General features: G+C 24.8%; 1 protein-coding gene across 1 annotated transcript in view; it reads right to left on the reverse strand.

Annotated features, from left to right (window-relative positions):
- Nucleotides 1-17257, reverse strand: part of side-VI (sidestep VI transmembrane protein) — a 663002-nt gene that overhangs the window by 106300 nt on the left and 539445 nt on the right. The window contains exon 12 of the mRNA XM_075289298.1: nucleotides 2012-2171. Within this exon, the coding sequence (XP_075145413.1) occupies nucleotides 2012-2171 (160 nt within the window). The remainder of the gene's footprint in view (nucleotides 1-2011; nucleotides 2172-17257) is intronic.

The raw sequence follows: 17257 nt of genomic DNA on the forward strand, positions 1-17257 counted from the left end.
TAGCGAATTAACCTCATTTTCCTTGTAGAGCGCTTTGTTTAAGAGATATAAGCAAAAAAAAATTGTTCAAATAAAAATTTTAATTTTGTTTTTAGAATTTGAAAGAAATTTTAAATTTTTTGGAAATGATCACAAATTATCCTCCTTTTCGCTGTACGACACATAGTTTAGGAGATATGAGCAAAAGAAAATTTTCATATATAAATTTCGATGTTTTAGAATTTGGATAGAATTTTTGACATAATGGGGGTTAGTCACAAATTAATCTCCTTTTCGATGTAGGACTCCAATTTTATATAGTTTAGGAGATATGAGCAAAAAAGTTTTTTTGTATAAAAATTTTGATATTGTAGGATTTGAATGGAATTTTCGAGTTTTTGGGATGGTGAGTCACGAATTAACCTCCTTGTCGCTCTAGCACGCTTGTTTTAGGATAAAATTTGAACAAAATTTTCTATAGAACTAAAATTTGGACAAAATTTAAAAAATAAAATGTTTACAATAAAATGTTTACAAAATTTTCTACAAAAATTTTTTATAGAAATAAAATTTTGACAACAATTTTAGAAATAAAATTAAGACCAAATTTTCTATAGAAATAAAATTTTGATAAAAATTTTTATAGAAATGAAATTTAAACAAAATTTTCTATAGAAAAAAGAATTAGACAAAATTTTCCATAGAAATAAACTTTGGACAAATTTTTCTATAGGACTAAAATTTTGACAAAATTTTCTATAGGAAGAAAATTTTGACAAAATTTTCTATAGAAATAAGATTTTGACAAAATTTTCTATAGAAATAAAATTTTAACAACATTTTCTATAGAAATAAAATTTTGACAAAATTTTCTATAGAAATAAAATTTTAATATTTTCTATAGAAATAAGATTTTGACAAAATTTTCTATATTAATACAATTTGGATAAAATTTTCTATAGTAATAAAATTTTGACCAAATGTTCTATAGTAATAAAATTTGACAAAATTTTCTATATAAATAAAATTTCTAAAGAAATAAAATTTTGACAAAATTTTCAATAGAACTAAAATTTAGACAAAATTTTCTATAAAAAATAATGGAAAAATTTTTATAGAAATGACATTTTGCTAAAATTTTTTATAGAACTAAAGTTTGACAAAAAATTTTATAGAACTAAGATTTTAACAAATTTTTCTATAGAAATAAAATTTGGACAAAATTTTCTACATAAAAACAATTTGGCCGAAATTTCCTATAGAAATACAATTTTGAAAAAAATTTCTATAGAAATAAAATTTAAACAAATTTTTTTATAGAAATAAAATGTTTACAAAATTTTCTATAGAAATAAAATGTTGACATTTTTAGAAATAAAATTAAGACCAAATTTTCTATAGAAATAAAATTTTGATAAACATTTTTATAGAAATAAAATTTAACAAAATTTTCTATAGAAATAAAATTTGGACACAATTCTTCTATAGAAATAAAATGTTTACAACATTTTCTATAGAAATGAAATTTAAAAAAAAAAAAATTCTATAGAAATAAAATGTGTACAAAATTTTCTATAGAAATAAACTTTGGACAAATTTTTCTATTGAACAAATTTTTCTATAGAAAAATTTTCTATAAGACAAAAATTTGACAAAATTTTTTATAGAAATAAAATTTTGACAGATTTTCTATAGAAATAAAATTTTGACAAAATTTTCTATAGATAGAAAAATTTTACAAAATTTTCTATATAAATAAAATTTTGACAAAATTTTCTATATAAATAAAATTTTGACAACATTTTCTATAGAAATAAAATTTTCACAAAATTTTCTATAGAAATAAAATTTTCACAAAATTTTCTATAGAAATAAAATTTTCACAAAATTTTCTATAAAATAAAATTTTGTTTAAAATTTTACTTTTTTAGGAATGATTTCAACTTTTCGCGAAATTTTTTAATACCACATTAAATTTCCCCATCACTTGTACTTATTACTACCCCTCCCTATGTATGTGCTCTATACTTACACATCACTTTCAGCTCGACGACATTACTATCACCATCACCTTCCACATTGGATGCTGTACAGGTGTAATTTCCCGCCTGATGACGTGTTACACCCTGCAGAGCCAAATCACCACTGCTTACAATAACGCCAGCACGTTGATTATGTTGTATTATTTGATTCTGAAACACAGACATGAAAGAGAAAAAAACGTACAAAAATTAAGTCAAACATGAAGGCAAAATACAAATTAGCTAAAATTGCAAATACACATGTTCTGGAGCTGAAGCTTTTCAAACAAAGAAACTCGAAAGCAAAAAAAATGTAAAAATTAAGGAAACGGAAACAACGACAATTTTCTTAGTATATCCCCTTGGTTGCGATTAAGCTGTGTGTGTGTGTATGCGAGTATGTGTGCAAGAGTTAAAGAACAGTAAGCGCGTGTGATGTCTGCTTAACAACGCTAATGAGAATGACTAAACAAAAGTCCTTCGACGTGTTTGTTTGATCCTTTGTCTTTGTCAAACACTCAAAGTCGTCGTCTTCGCTTTGGGTTTTGGGGCACAAATGATGCAAGCTTTGTTATCACGTTATTGTCGTTGTTTTTTTTTTCTGCAAATGTTTGTTTTTTTTTTTTGTTTCTTATAATGTTGGAATATCCTTGCCTTGCAAGGGATATGAAGTTCCTGCAAAATTTGCCATGGAAAAAATCGATATAATGTTCATTTGTTCACTGACAAAAACATGAATGAAGGCATCTAATGGTATGTTCAATAAGTGCTGATTATTATATTACGTTGTTATTGAAATTTTTATTTTAGTTATAGGGTCAACTGAAAAACCAGGACCCGAAATAAAGAAACATTCTTCTAGCGTTTGCGTGCTCATCCTTTCACTTATAGCTTAGTGCTAATTATTTTAGTATACAAAGGAAATATTTTCGGGATACGTAATCACGGTTACCACTCGAGCCATAAATATTCTACCAAAATTTAGAGAAAATTTTACCAAAAAACCTACCAAACAAAAAATTTTATTTTTTTACTTTTATTTCTATAGAAAATTTTGTCACAATTTTTTCTATACAAAATTTTTTCAAAATTTTTTCAAAATTTTATTTCCATAAAAAATTTTGACAAAATTTCATTTTTATAGAAACATTAGCCAAAATGTTATGTCTATAGAAAATGTCGTCAAAATTTTATTTCTATAGAAAACTTTGTAAAAAATTCATTTTTATAGAAACATTAGCCAAAATTTTATTTCTACAGAAAATTTTCTCAACGTTTTATTTTTGTAGAAAATTTTGCAAATTTTAGTACTAAAAATTTTGTCAAAATTATATTTCCATAGAAAATTTTGACAAAATTTTATTTCAATAGAAATTTTGTCAAAATTTAATTTCCATAAAAAATTTTTTCAAAATTTTATTTCTATAAAATTTTTTTCAAAATTTTATTTCTTTAAAAATTTTGTCAAAATTTTATTTCTATAGAAAATTTTGTCAAAATTTAATTTCAATAGAAAATTTTGTCAAAATTTTATTTCTATAATATATTTTGCCAACATTTTATTTCTATAGAAATTTTGACTAAATTTTATTTACATAGAAAATTTTGTCACAATTTTATTTCTATAGAAAACTTTGTCAAAATTTAATGTCTACAGAAAATTTGTCAAAATTTTATTTCTATAGAAAATTTTGTCAAAATTTTATTTCTATAGACAATTTTGTCAAAATTTTATTTCTATAGACAATTTTGTTAAAATTTTATTTCAATAGAAAATTTTGTCAAAATTTTATTTCAATAGAAAATTTTGTCAAAATTTTATTTCTGTAGAAAATTTTGTCAATTTATTTTTTAGGAAATTTTGTCAAAATTTTATTTCTATAGACAATTTTGTCAAAATTTTATTTCTATCGACAATTTTGTCAAATTTTATTTCTAAAAAATTTTGTCAAAATTTTATTTCTATAGAAAGTTTTCTCCAAATTTTATTTCTGTAGAAAACTTTGTCAAAATTTTATTTCTATAGACAATTTTGTCAAAATTTTATTTCTGTAGAAAATTTTGTCAAAATTTTATTTCAATAGAAAATTTTGTCAAAATTTTATTTCAATAGAAAATTTTGTTAAAATTTTATTTCATTAGAAAGTTTTGTCAAATTGTTATTTCTATAGAAAATTTTGTCAAAATTTTATTTCCATAGAAAATTTTGACAAATTTTATTTCCATAGAAATTTTGTCAAATTTTATTTCTATAGAAAATTTTGTCAAAATTTTATTTAATTATATTTGCTTAGTTCGGCTTGAGGTCATGTGAATAAAAACAGATGTTGTTGTTTTTGAGTTGTATTTTTATATTTAAATTTTTTTTCCAATATTTCGAGACATCTCCGATGCTCGTCTTCAGGGAAATTAATTTAAATTTAAAGAACAGTGAACTTCTTTACAAGGGAGTATATTTACAACTGTAAAGAAGTTCACTGTTCTTTAAATGTAAATTAATTTCCTGAAGACGAGCATCGGAGATGTCTCGAAATATTGGAAAAAAAATTAAATATAAAAATACAACTCAAAAAACAACAACATCTGTTTTTATTCACATGACCTCAAGCCGAACTAAGCAAATATAATTAAAAGTTTAAAGGTCAACTAATTAAAACAACAAAATTTTATTTCTATAAAAATTTTGTCTAAATTTTATTTCTATAGAAAATTTTGACAACATTTTATTTCTATAGAAAATTTGACAAAATTTTATTTCTATAGAAAATTTTGTCAAAATTTTATTCTATAGAAAATTTGTCACAATTTTATTTTTATAGGAAATTTGGTCAAAACTTTATTTCTATAGACAATTTTGTCAAAATTTTATTTCAGTAGAAAATTTTATCAAAATTTTATTTCTATAGAAAATTTTGTCAAAGCTTTATTTCTATAGAAAATTTTGACAAACTTTTATTTCTATAGAAAATGTTGTCAACATTTTATTTATATAGAAAATTTTGTCAAAATTTTATTTCTATAGAAAATTTTGTCAAAATTTTATTTCTATAGAAAATTTTGTCAAAATTTTTGGTAGAATTTTACCAACTGTGGCAACCTTGTACGTAACACATCGGTGCACTGATGCATTTTGGGTGCGATATTCCCTCACTGTGATCTTCAGCTCCTTCGCTGAGACTTTCTCAATTCATCTACCGAGTCCTGCGGGTTTAGATTCTCTTCCATTTTTTTTTAATACTAAATCCGTATTGGAACTGTCTGGTAGTTGTCAATTTTCTTGTCATTGCAGATATTAATGCTCTTAGATCTGTCGTCGCCGTCTGGGTTTTCGTTACATATGCCACAACCTAAATGATGGTCAGACAAAATTGTCCTTTTCTATACATGTGTGTGTGTGTGTGTGTTTGTGCCTGGCTTTTGTGTCATTTTAAGGATTTGTGGCTTGTGGCCATTTTGTTATCCTTTATTAGAGAAGACTTTCCAATCACCTCTCATCGAAGGATCCTGCTGATGCCCTCTATGTTTATAATGCTTGTCATGTTTGCTACTTTTCAATGTTTTATCATCAGCATTATTGTCATTAGTGTCTGTTGTCATTTTGATGTTGTGCGGCAATGTTGATTTTTTGCCTTTTTACCACCATTCAATCTCGTGTGCGTTTTTTTCTGTAATTATTTATTTATTTTTTTTTTTTTTGTTTTTTTGCCACAATCACTGGAATGTCATCACGTTTTTCATTACGAATTTTATTCCAACAAACTTTTCTTCTATGCCAGTTGTGTCGCCATGAAGATGACTATGATGACAGTTCAGGATGATGATGATTAGTTAGTTATTAATAGAGAGCTTTGGATATTTGCAGCAATTGTTTATAACCAATGGTCAATGAATTTCACAAAAAAGGATAAGTGTTTATAGAATTTAAAAATAAAATGATTTTGAGAGCATATTAAAACCTTGTCATTGTTGTGTCAAAGCAAATAAATGAAATATAATACAGAAAAATAAAGAAGTAAGGAAAGCCTAAAGTCTATAGCAAATATTGTCAAAATTTTATTTTTATTGAAAAATTTGTCAAAATTTTATTTCTATAGAAAATTTGGTCAAAATTTTATTTCTATAGAAAATTTTGTCAAAATTTTCTCAACATTTTATTTCAATAGAAAATTTTGTCACAATTTTCTCAACATTTTATTTCAATAGAAAATTTTGTCAAACTTTTATTTCTATAGAAAATTTTACCAAAATTTTATTTCTATATATAAAATTTTTGCAAAATTTTATTTCTATCGAAAATTGTGTCAAAAATTTTTATTTTTAGGGAAAATTTTGTCAAAAAATTATATCTATAGAAAATTGTGACAAAATTTTATTTTTATAGAAAATTTTGTCAACATTTTATTTTTGTAGAAAATTTTGTCAAAAATTTATTTCAATGGAAAATTTTATCACAATATTAATTTCTGTAGAAAATTTTGTCAAAATTTTATTTCTATTGAAAATGTTGTTAAAATATTATTTCTATTGAAAATTTTGTCAAAATACTATTTCTATAGAAAATTTTTGCAAAATTTTATTTCAATAGAAAATTTTTGCAAAATTTTATTTCTACAGAAAATTTTTGCAAAATTGTATTTCTATCGAAAATTGTGTCAAAAATTACTATTTTTATAGAAAATTTTGTCAACATTTTATTTCTATAAAAAATTGAGTCAAAATTTTATTTTTGAAGAAAATTTTGTCAAAATTTTATTTCTATAGAAAATTTTGTCAAAATTTTATTTCTTTAGAAAATTTTATTTTTTGTATTTTGTCAAAATTTTATTTCTATAAAAGATTTTTCAAAATTTTATTACAATAAAACATGTTGTCAAAATTTTAATTTCTATAGCAAATTTTGTCAAAATTTATTTTCTATAGAAAATTTTGTCAAAATGTTTTTTTTTTATATTTTGTCAAAATTTTATTTCCATAGAAAATGTTTTCAAAATTTTAATTCTATAGAAAATGTTGTCAAAATATTTTTTTTATAGAAAATTTTGTCAAACCTTTTTTCCTATAGAAAATCTTATTTCTATAGAAATTTTTTCAAAATTTTAATTTCTATAGAAAATTTTGTTAAAATTTTATTTCCATAGAAAATTTTGTTAAAATTTTATTTCATTTTAATATTTTAAATATTTTAATCATTATTATTTGCTCTCCCAAACTAATGCATTCTCTTTAATCCAAAATCCCTCTAGGACTGGACATCTTTAACTCTATTACCAAGGCAAACAAACACACACACACACAGTGAATGATACACAATGTAAGTGCTAATGTTCAACCCTGTCAATTGTGATTATTTTTTGGTTACTTCTTCTAATGTTTACATTTAATTTGCTTAATTTGTTATGTCCTTTTTATTGCTATCACCATGCTATAGAATGTGACCACCTACCACCAATTGACAAAATAGACCACAAAAGACATTGTAGTTATATTTCTAAACTACCAGGATAATTTGTAAATGTAAGTGTATGGGTGTGTGTGTCCTCATATAGGACAAACTTCTGCTACTAATTAATATTGTTGCAATTTGTTTTGTGTGTTTTCGCATGTATGAGAATGTGAGTGTGTATGTGTATGTGATAGAAAACAAACTTGCCAAAGGACATCAAAGTTGGTCACAGACATTTACACACCCAGTAAGCAACAATGCATTGTCATCACTTTTTCCAAAAAAAACAATGCCTTCCTTTATTCCTCTCTCGCTCTTTTTCTCTCTGTGGCAGGGTCATAAACTAAATGACCAACAACATTTCTGGTTAATTTTTGGGAAAAAGGTCACCGAGCATAACACAGCACAAAGGTTGTTACAAAAACCAATCTCAACAATTATAGACTTGGTTTCTTTTCTCTCTCCCTCTCACTCTCTGTCTCTCTAGACCCAATTATTTAGCATCAACTCCACCCATTTCATGATCTAAGCCCACGCATTTTGTCCTTGATAGTAGAGAAGAGCAAATTTTGCTTTTTGGTATGCCTATATGTATGACCTAGTATGTCCAAATATAAGTGTGTCGGTGTGTGCGTGTGCGAATGTTACAAATTATTTGTTATTAATTTTTGGCCTGTAAGTAATTAAATACTATTACTTTTATTTGTATGTGGCTTTATCCTAATTGAAAGAAAACACATGACCTCACTAAAAGGGCCACACAAAAATTCCAAATGATTGAGTATTAAATGCAAATCTTGTAACCACAATCAATGCAGGAAACTCAACTCAATTAGTAGACAATAAATTTTGTGTTCATTTACAGAGAGGATGATGAAGTGATGCACTGGGTCTATGTTACATATACACTCACACACACACGCACATACATTTATAGGCGACATAATAAATAGCAATAGGTCAGTTATTTAAATGCTGAAGCTTTAGTTTAAGGAATCACATAAATGCTAAATTGAAATTTCGGTTTTTATTATTGGCGTTTATAACTAATAAAAATATGGCACAAAAAATGCATTTGCACTAGAAGGTGGCACAAAAAGTAGCAAATTTCACACAGGGAAAATACAATCAAGGAAAAATTCTAAGACCATATAACGATGTTCGTCTGTCTATCTGTCGTATACAGACTTATCAAACGTTGCCGTTGCCGCAAAAAATAAGCGTTCACAATTAAAGCTCGCACAGTAAATTAAGAAAGGTGGCACAAAAAGTGACAAACTTATTCTCAAAGGGGAAATACACTGAGGGAGAAATTCTAAGACAATATAACGATGTTCGTCTGTTGTAACCCCAATACAGACTTCTTGAACGTGTTTAAAACAAGCGTTCATAGTAAATTAAGAAAGGTGGCACAAATAGTGGCAAACTTCTTCATACAGGGAAAACATCCACAGAGAGAAATTCTAAGACAATACAACAATGTCCGTCTGTCTGTTGTACTCCCAAACAGCGTTGCCACAATGAATTTTTACTTTGGACCAAGATTTTTTCAAAATTGGACTAAAATCCCTACCAGCGGACCATTTTTCCACAACAAATTAATATTATTTAAAAGTTAAAATTTTTCTAAAATTTTACTTCGATAGAAAATTTTGTCAAATTTTTATTTCTATTTATTTTTACAGAAAATTATGTCAAAATTTTATTTTTATAGAAATTTTTGTCAATTTTGTTTTCATAGAAAATTTTGTCAAAATTTTATTTCTATATTAAATTCTGCCAAAATTTTATTTCTATAGAAAATTTTGTCAACATTTTATTTTTAATTTTACAATTATTATTCGAGCTTAATGGACATACTTAAATTAAGGAACTTATTATTAATGAATCATTGAAAAGAAAACGACAGATACAAATCTATACACGCCTATACTGTACATGTTTCGGTTCGGGCGAATGAACATTTCCACAGTCTTCAGTATAGATCTGGCTGGGATAGATAACTCAATTTTGGTCCCTTTATGCTAACCCCTTATGAAGAAAACTTTTGGGAATTATCCTCTTACAAATTTAATCATTTTTACTGCCACTGTACATCATCTTTTCATATACCTCCAAGTCCCTTAATCTTATCTTTGGACGTTAATTGCCTGTTTCGGTATCAGGCTAACATGAAAAATAACATTTTATTTCTATAGAAAATTTTGTCAACATTTTATCTTTATAGAATTTTTTGTCAATTTTCTATAGAAAATTTTGTCAAAACTTCATTTCTATATTAAATTATCCCAAAATGTTATTTCTATAGAAAATGTTGTCAAAATTTTATTTCCATAGTAAATTTTATCAAAATTTTATTTCTAAAGAAAATTTTGTCACAATTTTATTTCTATAGAAAATTTAGCCAAAATTGTATTTCTAAAGAAAATTTTGTCACAATTTTATTTCTATAGAAGATATCGTCAACATTTTATTTTTATCGAAAATTTTGTCAAAATTTTATTTCTATAGAAAATATTGTCAAAATTTTATTTCTATAGAAAATATTGTCAAAATTTTATTTCTATAGAAAGTTTTGTCAAAATTTTATTCTATAAAAAATTTTGTCAATTTTTTTTTCTATAGAAAACTTAGTCAACATTTTATTTCTAGAGAAATTTTTATCAAATTTTTATTTCTATAGAAAATTTAGCCAAAATGTTGTTTCTATAAAAAATTTTGTAAAACTTTATTTTTATAAAAAATTTTGTCAAAATTTTATTTCTATAGGAAATTTTGTCACAATTTTACTTCTATAGAAAATGTCGTCAAAATTTTATTTCTATAGAAAATATTGTCAAAACTTTATTTCTATAAAAAATTTTGTCAAAATTTTAACAAAATTTTATTTCTATAGGAAATTTTGTCATAATTTTACTTCTATAGAAAATGTCGTCAAAATTTTATTTCTGTAGAAAATTTAGCCAAAATTTTGTCAAAATTTTATTTCTATATCCAAATTTTGTCAAAATTTTATTCCCATAGAAAATTTAGCCAAAATTATTTTTATACCCTCCACCATAGGATGGGGGTATATTAACTTTGTTATTCCGTTTGTAACACATCGAAATATTGCTCCAAGATCCCATAAAGTATATATATTCTGGGTCGTGGTGAAATTCTGAGTCGATCTGAGCATGTCCGTCCGTCCGTCTGTTGAAATCACGCTAACTTCAGAACGAAAAAAGCTATCGACTTGAAACTTGGCACAAGTAGTTGTTATTGATGTAGGTCGGATGGTATTGCAAATGGGCCATATCGGTCCACATTTATATATAGCCCCCATATAAACCGATCCCCAGATTTGGCTTGCGGAGCCTCTAAGATAAGCAAATTTCATCCGATTCGGTTGAAATTTGGTACATGGTGTAAGTATATGGTCTCTAAAAACCGTGCAGAAATTGGTCCATATCAGTCCATAATCATATATAGCCCCATATAAACCGATCCCGAGATTTGGTTTTGGAGCCTCTTGGAGGAACAAATTTCATCCGAGTTGAAATTTGGTACATTGTGCTAGTATATGGCCGTTAACAACCATGCCTAACTAGGTCCATATCGGTCTATAGTTATATATAGCCCTCAGATAAATCGATCCCCAATCACACCAAAAATTGGTCCATATCAAGTTCATAATTCTATATAGCCCCCATATAAGCGACCCCCATATTTCAATTTCCATGTCGATTCGTAATTATTTGTAGACTTACCTATACATAACTTTTTTGTGTAATATATACCACGTATGGACTAACTCACAATTTAGAAAACGATGTTAAGAAGTTTTAAGATACCACAATTCCAGTAATTCGATTGTGGATGACAGTCTTTCGTAGAAGTTTCTACGCAATCCACGGTGGAGAGTACTTAAGATTCGGCCTTGCCGAACTTACGGCCGTGTATACTTGTTCTATATAAAATGTTGTCACAATTTTACTTCTATAGAAAATGTAGTCAACATTTTATTTCTATAGAAAAGTTTGTCAAAATGTCATTTTTATTGAACAATTAGCCAAAATTTTACTTCTATAAAAAACATTTATTTCTATAGAAAATTTTTTCAACATTTTATTTCTATAGGAAACTTTGTTAAACATTTAGTTCATTAGAAAAATGTGTCCAAATTTTACATCTATAGAAAAATTTCAGTTCTATGGAAAATTTTGTCAAAGTTTCATTTCATTAGGAAATTTTGTCAAACTTTCATTTCTTTAGGAAATTTTATCAAAATGTCATTTCTATAGAAAATGTAGCCAAAATGTTATTTCTATAGAAATTTTTTTCAAAATTTCATTTTTGTAGAAAATTAGTCAAAATTTTATTTCTTTAGAAAATTTGTCAAATTTTTATTTCTATAGAAAATGTTGTCAAAATGTCATTTTTATAGAAAATTTAGCCAAAAATTTATTTCTATAGAAAAATTTTATTTCTATAAATTTGTCAAAATTTCATTTCTATAGCAAATTTTGTCAACATTTTATTTCTATAGAAAATTTTGTCAAAATTTCATTTTTGTAGAAAATTTAGTCAAAATTTTATTTCTATAGAAAATTAGTCAAATTTTTATTTCTATAGAACATTTTGTCAAAATTTTATTTCTATAGAAAATTTTGTCAAAATTTTATTTCTATGGAAAATTTTGTCAAGATTTCATTTCTTTTGGAAATTTTGTCGAAATTTCATTTCTATAGAAAAAATTGTATTTCTATAGAAGAATTTTATGTCTATAGAATTTTTTCAATATTTTATTTCTGTAGAAAATTTGTCAAATTTTTATTTCTATAGAAAGTGATCGCAAAATTTATTTCCATATAAAAGTTGTATCTATACAGAATTTTGTTAAAGTTTATTTCTGTACAAAATTGTATTTCTATAGAAAATATTTTATTTCTATCAACCAAATTCCAAAATCAACAAAGTTCCTTTTCTGATGGTCGGACCAAATTTAAAAAATAATAAGTTTTTAGACCAACCCTGATCCAGATGCACTCTCCTATAGCATTGCCAATTAGAATTTCTATAAATTAACACAATAAAATAGCATTCGCAATAAAAGATGGCACACCTATTTAAGAAAAATTGGACATTTCTTCATAAACGGAAAATTGGAAATTAAAAAAAGTGCCATAAAAAATGCAGTTTCACTAAAAGGTGGCACAACGAATTGCATAAACGGAAAATTGCGTTCAGAAATTCTAAGAAAAAATATTGATATCCGTCTATTCAAATCACGGTTCAGATAGTCTAGATAGTTGCCGTAGAGAATTTCGAAAACGTAACACACAAAAAATAGCATTCGCAATAAAAGGTGGCTCACTAATTTAAGAAAAGTGGCAAACTTCTCTATAAAAAGAAAATACGATCATGGAAAATTTCTAAGACGTCTTCAGGATATTTGCTGTAATCCCAATACAGGCTTCTACAGAGTTCCCTTTAAGAATTTCCATAATTTTTCTTTATAGGGTCGTAAATTGATATCGATTTAATGGCTAACTTATTATACCCCCATCACAACCTTATGGTGGTGGGTATAAAAAGGCTCCCTATTACAAACTTCACTTGTGTTTTACATATCCTTCTCAAAATCATTTCTCATTTTCCCACTCTAAATAGATAATGCATTTTTTTAACCCCAACCTTCCCCCAATCCATTATCACAATTACCAGCTGTCTATCTGTGAAAGAAGAAATGTGCTTGCATTTGACTAAATGAAAATAAATTGCCATTTTTGAAGGCTAATTAATGTTGCTTTGCAATTAAACACTTAATGCAATTAAAGCAATTAATTTGGCGATTTAATTAAACGCTGAAAGATACACAAACTAATTGCAAATGCACTTGAATGCCATAAACACAAAAGCAATGTGTTAAAGAAATTTAATCAATCGACAAAAAAAAAACAAACAAAAGGGGAGGGGGAGGAGCAGAATAATTGTAAGGGATGATGGTGGAATTATTTGTCGAAATAATGAAGACTAAATGCATTCACTTTTCGCAAGATGGCTGTAGGTATACACAAGGAAAGACAGAAACTAGCTTTGGCAAAAGGAACAAAAGAGTTACCCAAGATGAATTTGTGGCAGGCCTTATTTTCTAAGGCATGAAATAAAAAGTAAGATTTAAAAAATTATTTTTAATTTTTAAGTAGCAATCTATAAAAATAATATTTATACCATCTAAATAGGATGATGATAAAGAGATAATGAGCTTGTCATTCCGTTTATATATGTGGAAAAAATGAACCCATCACTAAATTTCATTTAGAAACCTCAATTTTAAAAAATCATAACATTCAGACGTACAGATATCCTTAGATCGTTTGTCATCTAAATCAATATTTCCATGCAAACTCTTTGATATAAATATATTAAAAATATATCATATTTTTTTTTTCAAATCAAGGCCTTATTTTAACGATTTATAGCCCCTTATTGCCATTGTTACTCAATAACATATAAGCAGACAATGCCATAGTCTGCTAATGTAGCTGATTGTTCTTTAATGGATTTCGATTGCTTGCATTTTTTATTGCAGGTTTTTTTTCTCAGTTTTCTCCCTTTTTATTTTCTCATCCATTACTACTGATTCGTTTTCTTTGTATAAAAAGAAACAAATATCGAAAATAGGTTCACGGTTCTTGTTGTTGATGCATCTTTTAATGTTTTCTTGAATTGTATTATGCGAATGAAAGGAAACGGAACTTTAACAGCCATACTAGACACATATAAAGAAACCAACACACACACACCCATACACCATGCTTGGAATTGCATGGAAAATGAAAGAAAACATTAACATAAGATTTTGCTAAATACTTGAAAAAAAAACCCTTAGCTTGACTCTTAAGCTCCTCCTCACCCCCTCTCTCTCACCAACACCAACAATTTGGTTTTCATGCGCCCTCATTGCAAAAAAAAAAATACGAACACAAATAGTTAAACCGCAATTAAACTTGGCAAATCCGCTTTCAATGCCATAGTTTTGAGGGCAATACGCGTAAGTATTGTTCAATTGCTGTTCTTTCTATTACTAATACCATTGTGGGGTTATAAAAAAATGTGGAACTGCTGAACAACAACAACAAATAGAAAATATCAGACTAAAAAAATGATATCATTTCTCCCCCAATTGCCTTGAACTCTTGTAAACTAGTGAAGCTTAGGTTTCTCCCTCTCTCCTTTTGCCTCTCTTATGCTCTCTTTGTTGATAAAGCCTTTCTTTATAGCTCACACCCCATTACAACCATGCTAAGTAATATCGATGATGCTCTTTTTTTGTGCAGTAGTTGTTGATATTGAAAACTCATTGTAATTTGTTGTTTGTTTTGTTGGTGGGTTGTTTTGTAAACACAAGCTGCATGCACACACACACTTGACATATATACAAATGTGTTTATGGGTACATACATATTAATATTAGATGAGTACAACGATGACGATGATGGTTAAACGAATAAACGCCAGAATGCAAAGACGTTTACAAAGAGCATATACAAACACTCACATACTAATAGACACGGTTGCCACAGTTGGTAGAATTCTAGCACAAATGGTAGATTTTTTACTGATTGGTAAAATTGCTGATAGATTTTGGTAGATTTTTTCAAAATATTGTTCTTCAACTTAGAGGTACTTCAAAAATTAATAGAAATAAAATGTTGACAAAATTTTCTTTAGATATAAAATTTTGAAAAAATTTTGTATAGAAACAAAATTTAAAAAAAAATCTTTAGAAATAAAATTTTGCAAAAATGTTCTATAAAAATAAAATTTCGACAAAATTTTCTATAGAAATAAAATTTTGAAAAAAAAATCTATAGAAATAAAATTTTGAAAAAATTTTATACAGAAATAAAATTTTGAGAATATTTCTATAGAAATAAAATTTTTTACAAATTTTCTTTAGAAATAAAATGTTGACGAAATTTTTTATAGAAAAAATTTTTTATGAAAAAAATTTCTATAGAAATAAAATTTTGACAAAATTTTCTATAGAAATAAATTTTTGAAAAAATTTTCTATAGAAATAAAATTTTGGAAAATTTTCGATAGAAATAAAATTTTTTACAAATTTTCTTTAGAAATAAAGTTTTGACGAAATTTTTTTCTATAGAAATAAAACTTTGCACAAATTCTCTATAGAAATAAAGTTTTTAAAAAAAATTTCTTTAGAAATAAAATTTTTAAAAAATTTTCTTTAGAATACAATTTTAACAAAATTTTCTATAGAAATACAATTTTGACAAATTTTGTATAGAAATGACATTTTTACAAAATTTTTTATAAAAATGTAATTTTGACGAAACTTTCTATAGAAATAAAATTTTGAAAAAATTTTCTATAGAAATAAAATTTTGAGAACATTTTCTATAGAAATAAAATTTTTTACAAATTTTCTTTAGAAATAAAATTTTGACGAAATTTTTTATAGAAATAAAATTTTGAAAAAATTTTCTATAGAAATAAAATTTAACAAAATTTTCTATAGAAATAAAACTTTGCACAAATTTTCTATAGAAATAAATTTTCTAAAAAAAATTTTCTTTAGAAATAAAATTTTGACAAAATTTTCTTTAGAAATAAAATTTTGACAAAATTTTCTATAGAAATAAAATTTTGAGAATATTTTCTATAGAAATAAAATTTTTTACAAATTTTCTTTAGAAATAAAATTTTAACGAAATTTTTTATGGAAATAAAATTTTGAAAAAAATTTGAAAAAATTTTCTATAGACATAAAATTTTAACAAAATTTTCTATAGAAATAAAACTTTGCACAAATTTTCTATAGAAATAAAGTTTTTAAAAAAATTTCTTTAGAAATAAAATTTTTAAAAAATTTTCTTTAGAATACAATTTTAACAAAATTTTCTATAGAAATACAATTTTGACAAATTTTGTATAAGAATGAAATTTTGACGAAATTTTTTATAAAAATACAATTTTGACAAAATTTTCTATAGAAATAAAATTTTGACAAAATTTTCTATAGAAATAAAATTTTGACAAAATTTTCTATAGAAATAAAATTTTGACAAAATTTTCTATAGAAATAAAATTTTGACAAAATTTTCTATAGAAATAAAATTTTGAGAATATTTTCTATAGAAATAAAATTTTTTACAAATTTTCTTTAGAAATAAAATTTTAACGAAATTTTTTATAGAAATAAAATTTTGAAAAAAATTTGAAAAAATTTTCAATAGAAATAAAATTTTGAGAAAATTTTCTATAGAAATAAAATTTTTTACAAATTTTCTATAGAAATAAAACTTTGCACAAATTTTCTATAGAAATAAATTAAAAAAAAAATCTTTAGAAATAAAATTTTGACAAAATTTTCTTTAGAAATAAAATTTTGACAAAATTTCCTTTAGAAATAAAATTTTGACAAAATTTCCTTTAGAAATAAAATTTTGACAAAATTTTCTTTAGAAATAAAATTTTTAAAAAATTTTCTTTAGAATTTTTAAAAAAAATTTCTTTAGAAATAAAATTTTTAAAAAATTTTCTTTAGAATACAATTTTAACAAAATTTTCTATAGAAATACAATTTTGACAAATTTTGTATAGAAATGACATTTTTACAAAATTTTTTATAAAAATGTAATTTTGACGAAACTTTCTATAGAAATAAAATTTTGAAAAAAATTTCTATAGAAATAAAATTTTGAGAACATTTTCTATAGAAATAAAATTTTTTACAAATTTTCTTTAGAAATAAAATTTTGACGAAATTTTTTATAGAAATAAAATTTTGAAAAAATTTTCTATA

This window comes from Haematobia irritans, chromosome 1 (assembly GCF_050003625.1).
Source record: "Haematobia irritans isolate KBUSLIRL chromosome 1, ASM5000362v1, whole genome shotgun sequence".
In the NCBI taxonomy this organism is placed as follows: domain Eukaryota; kingdom Metazoa; phylum Arthropoda; class Insecta; order Diptera; family Muscidae; genus Haematobia; species Haematobia irritans.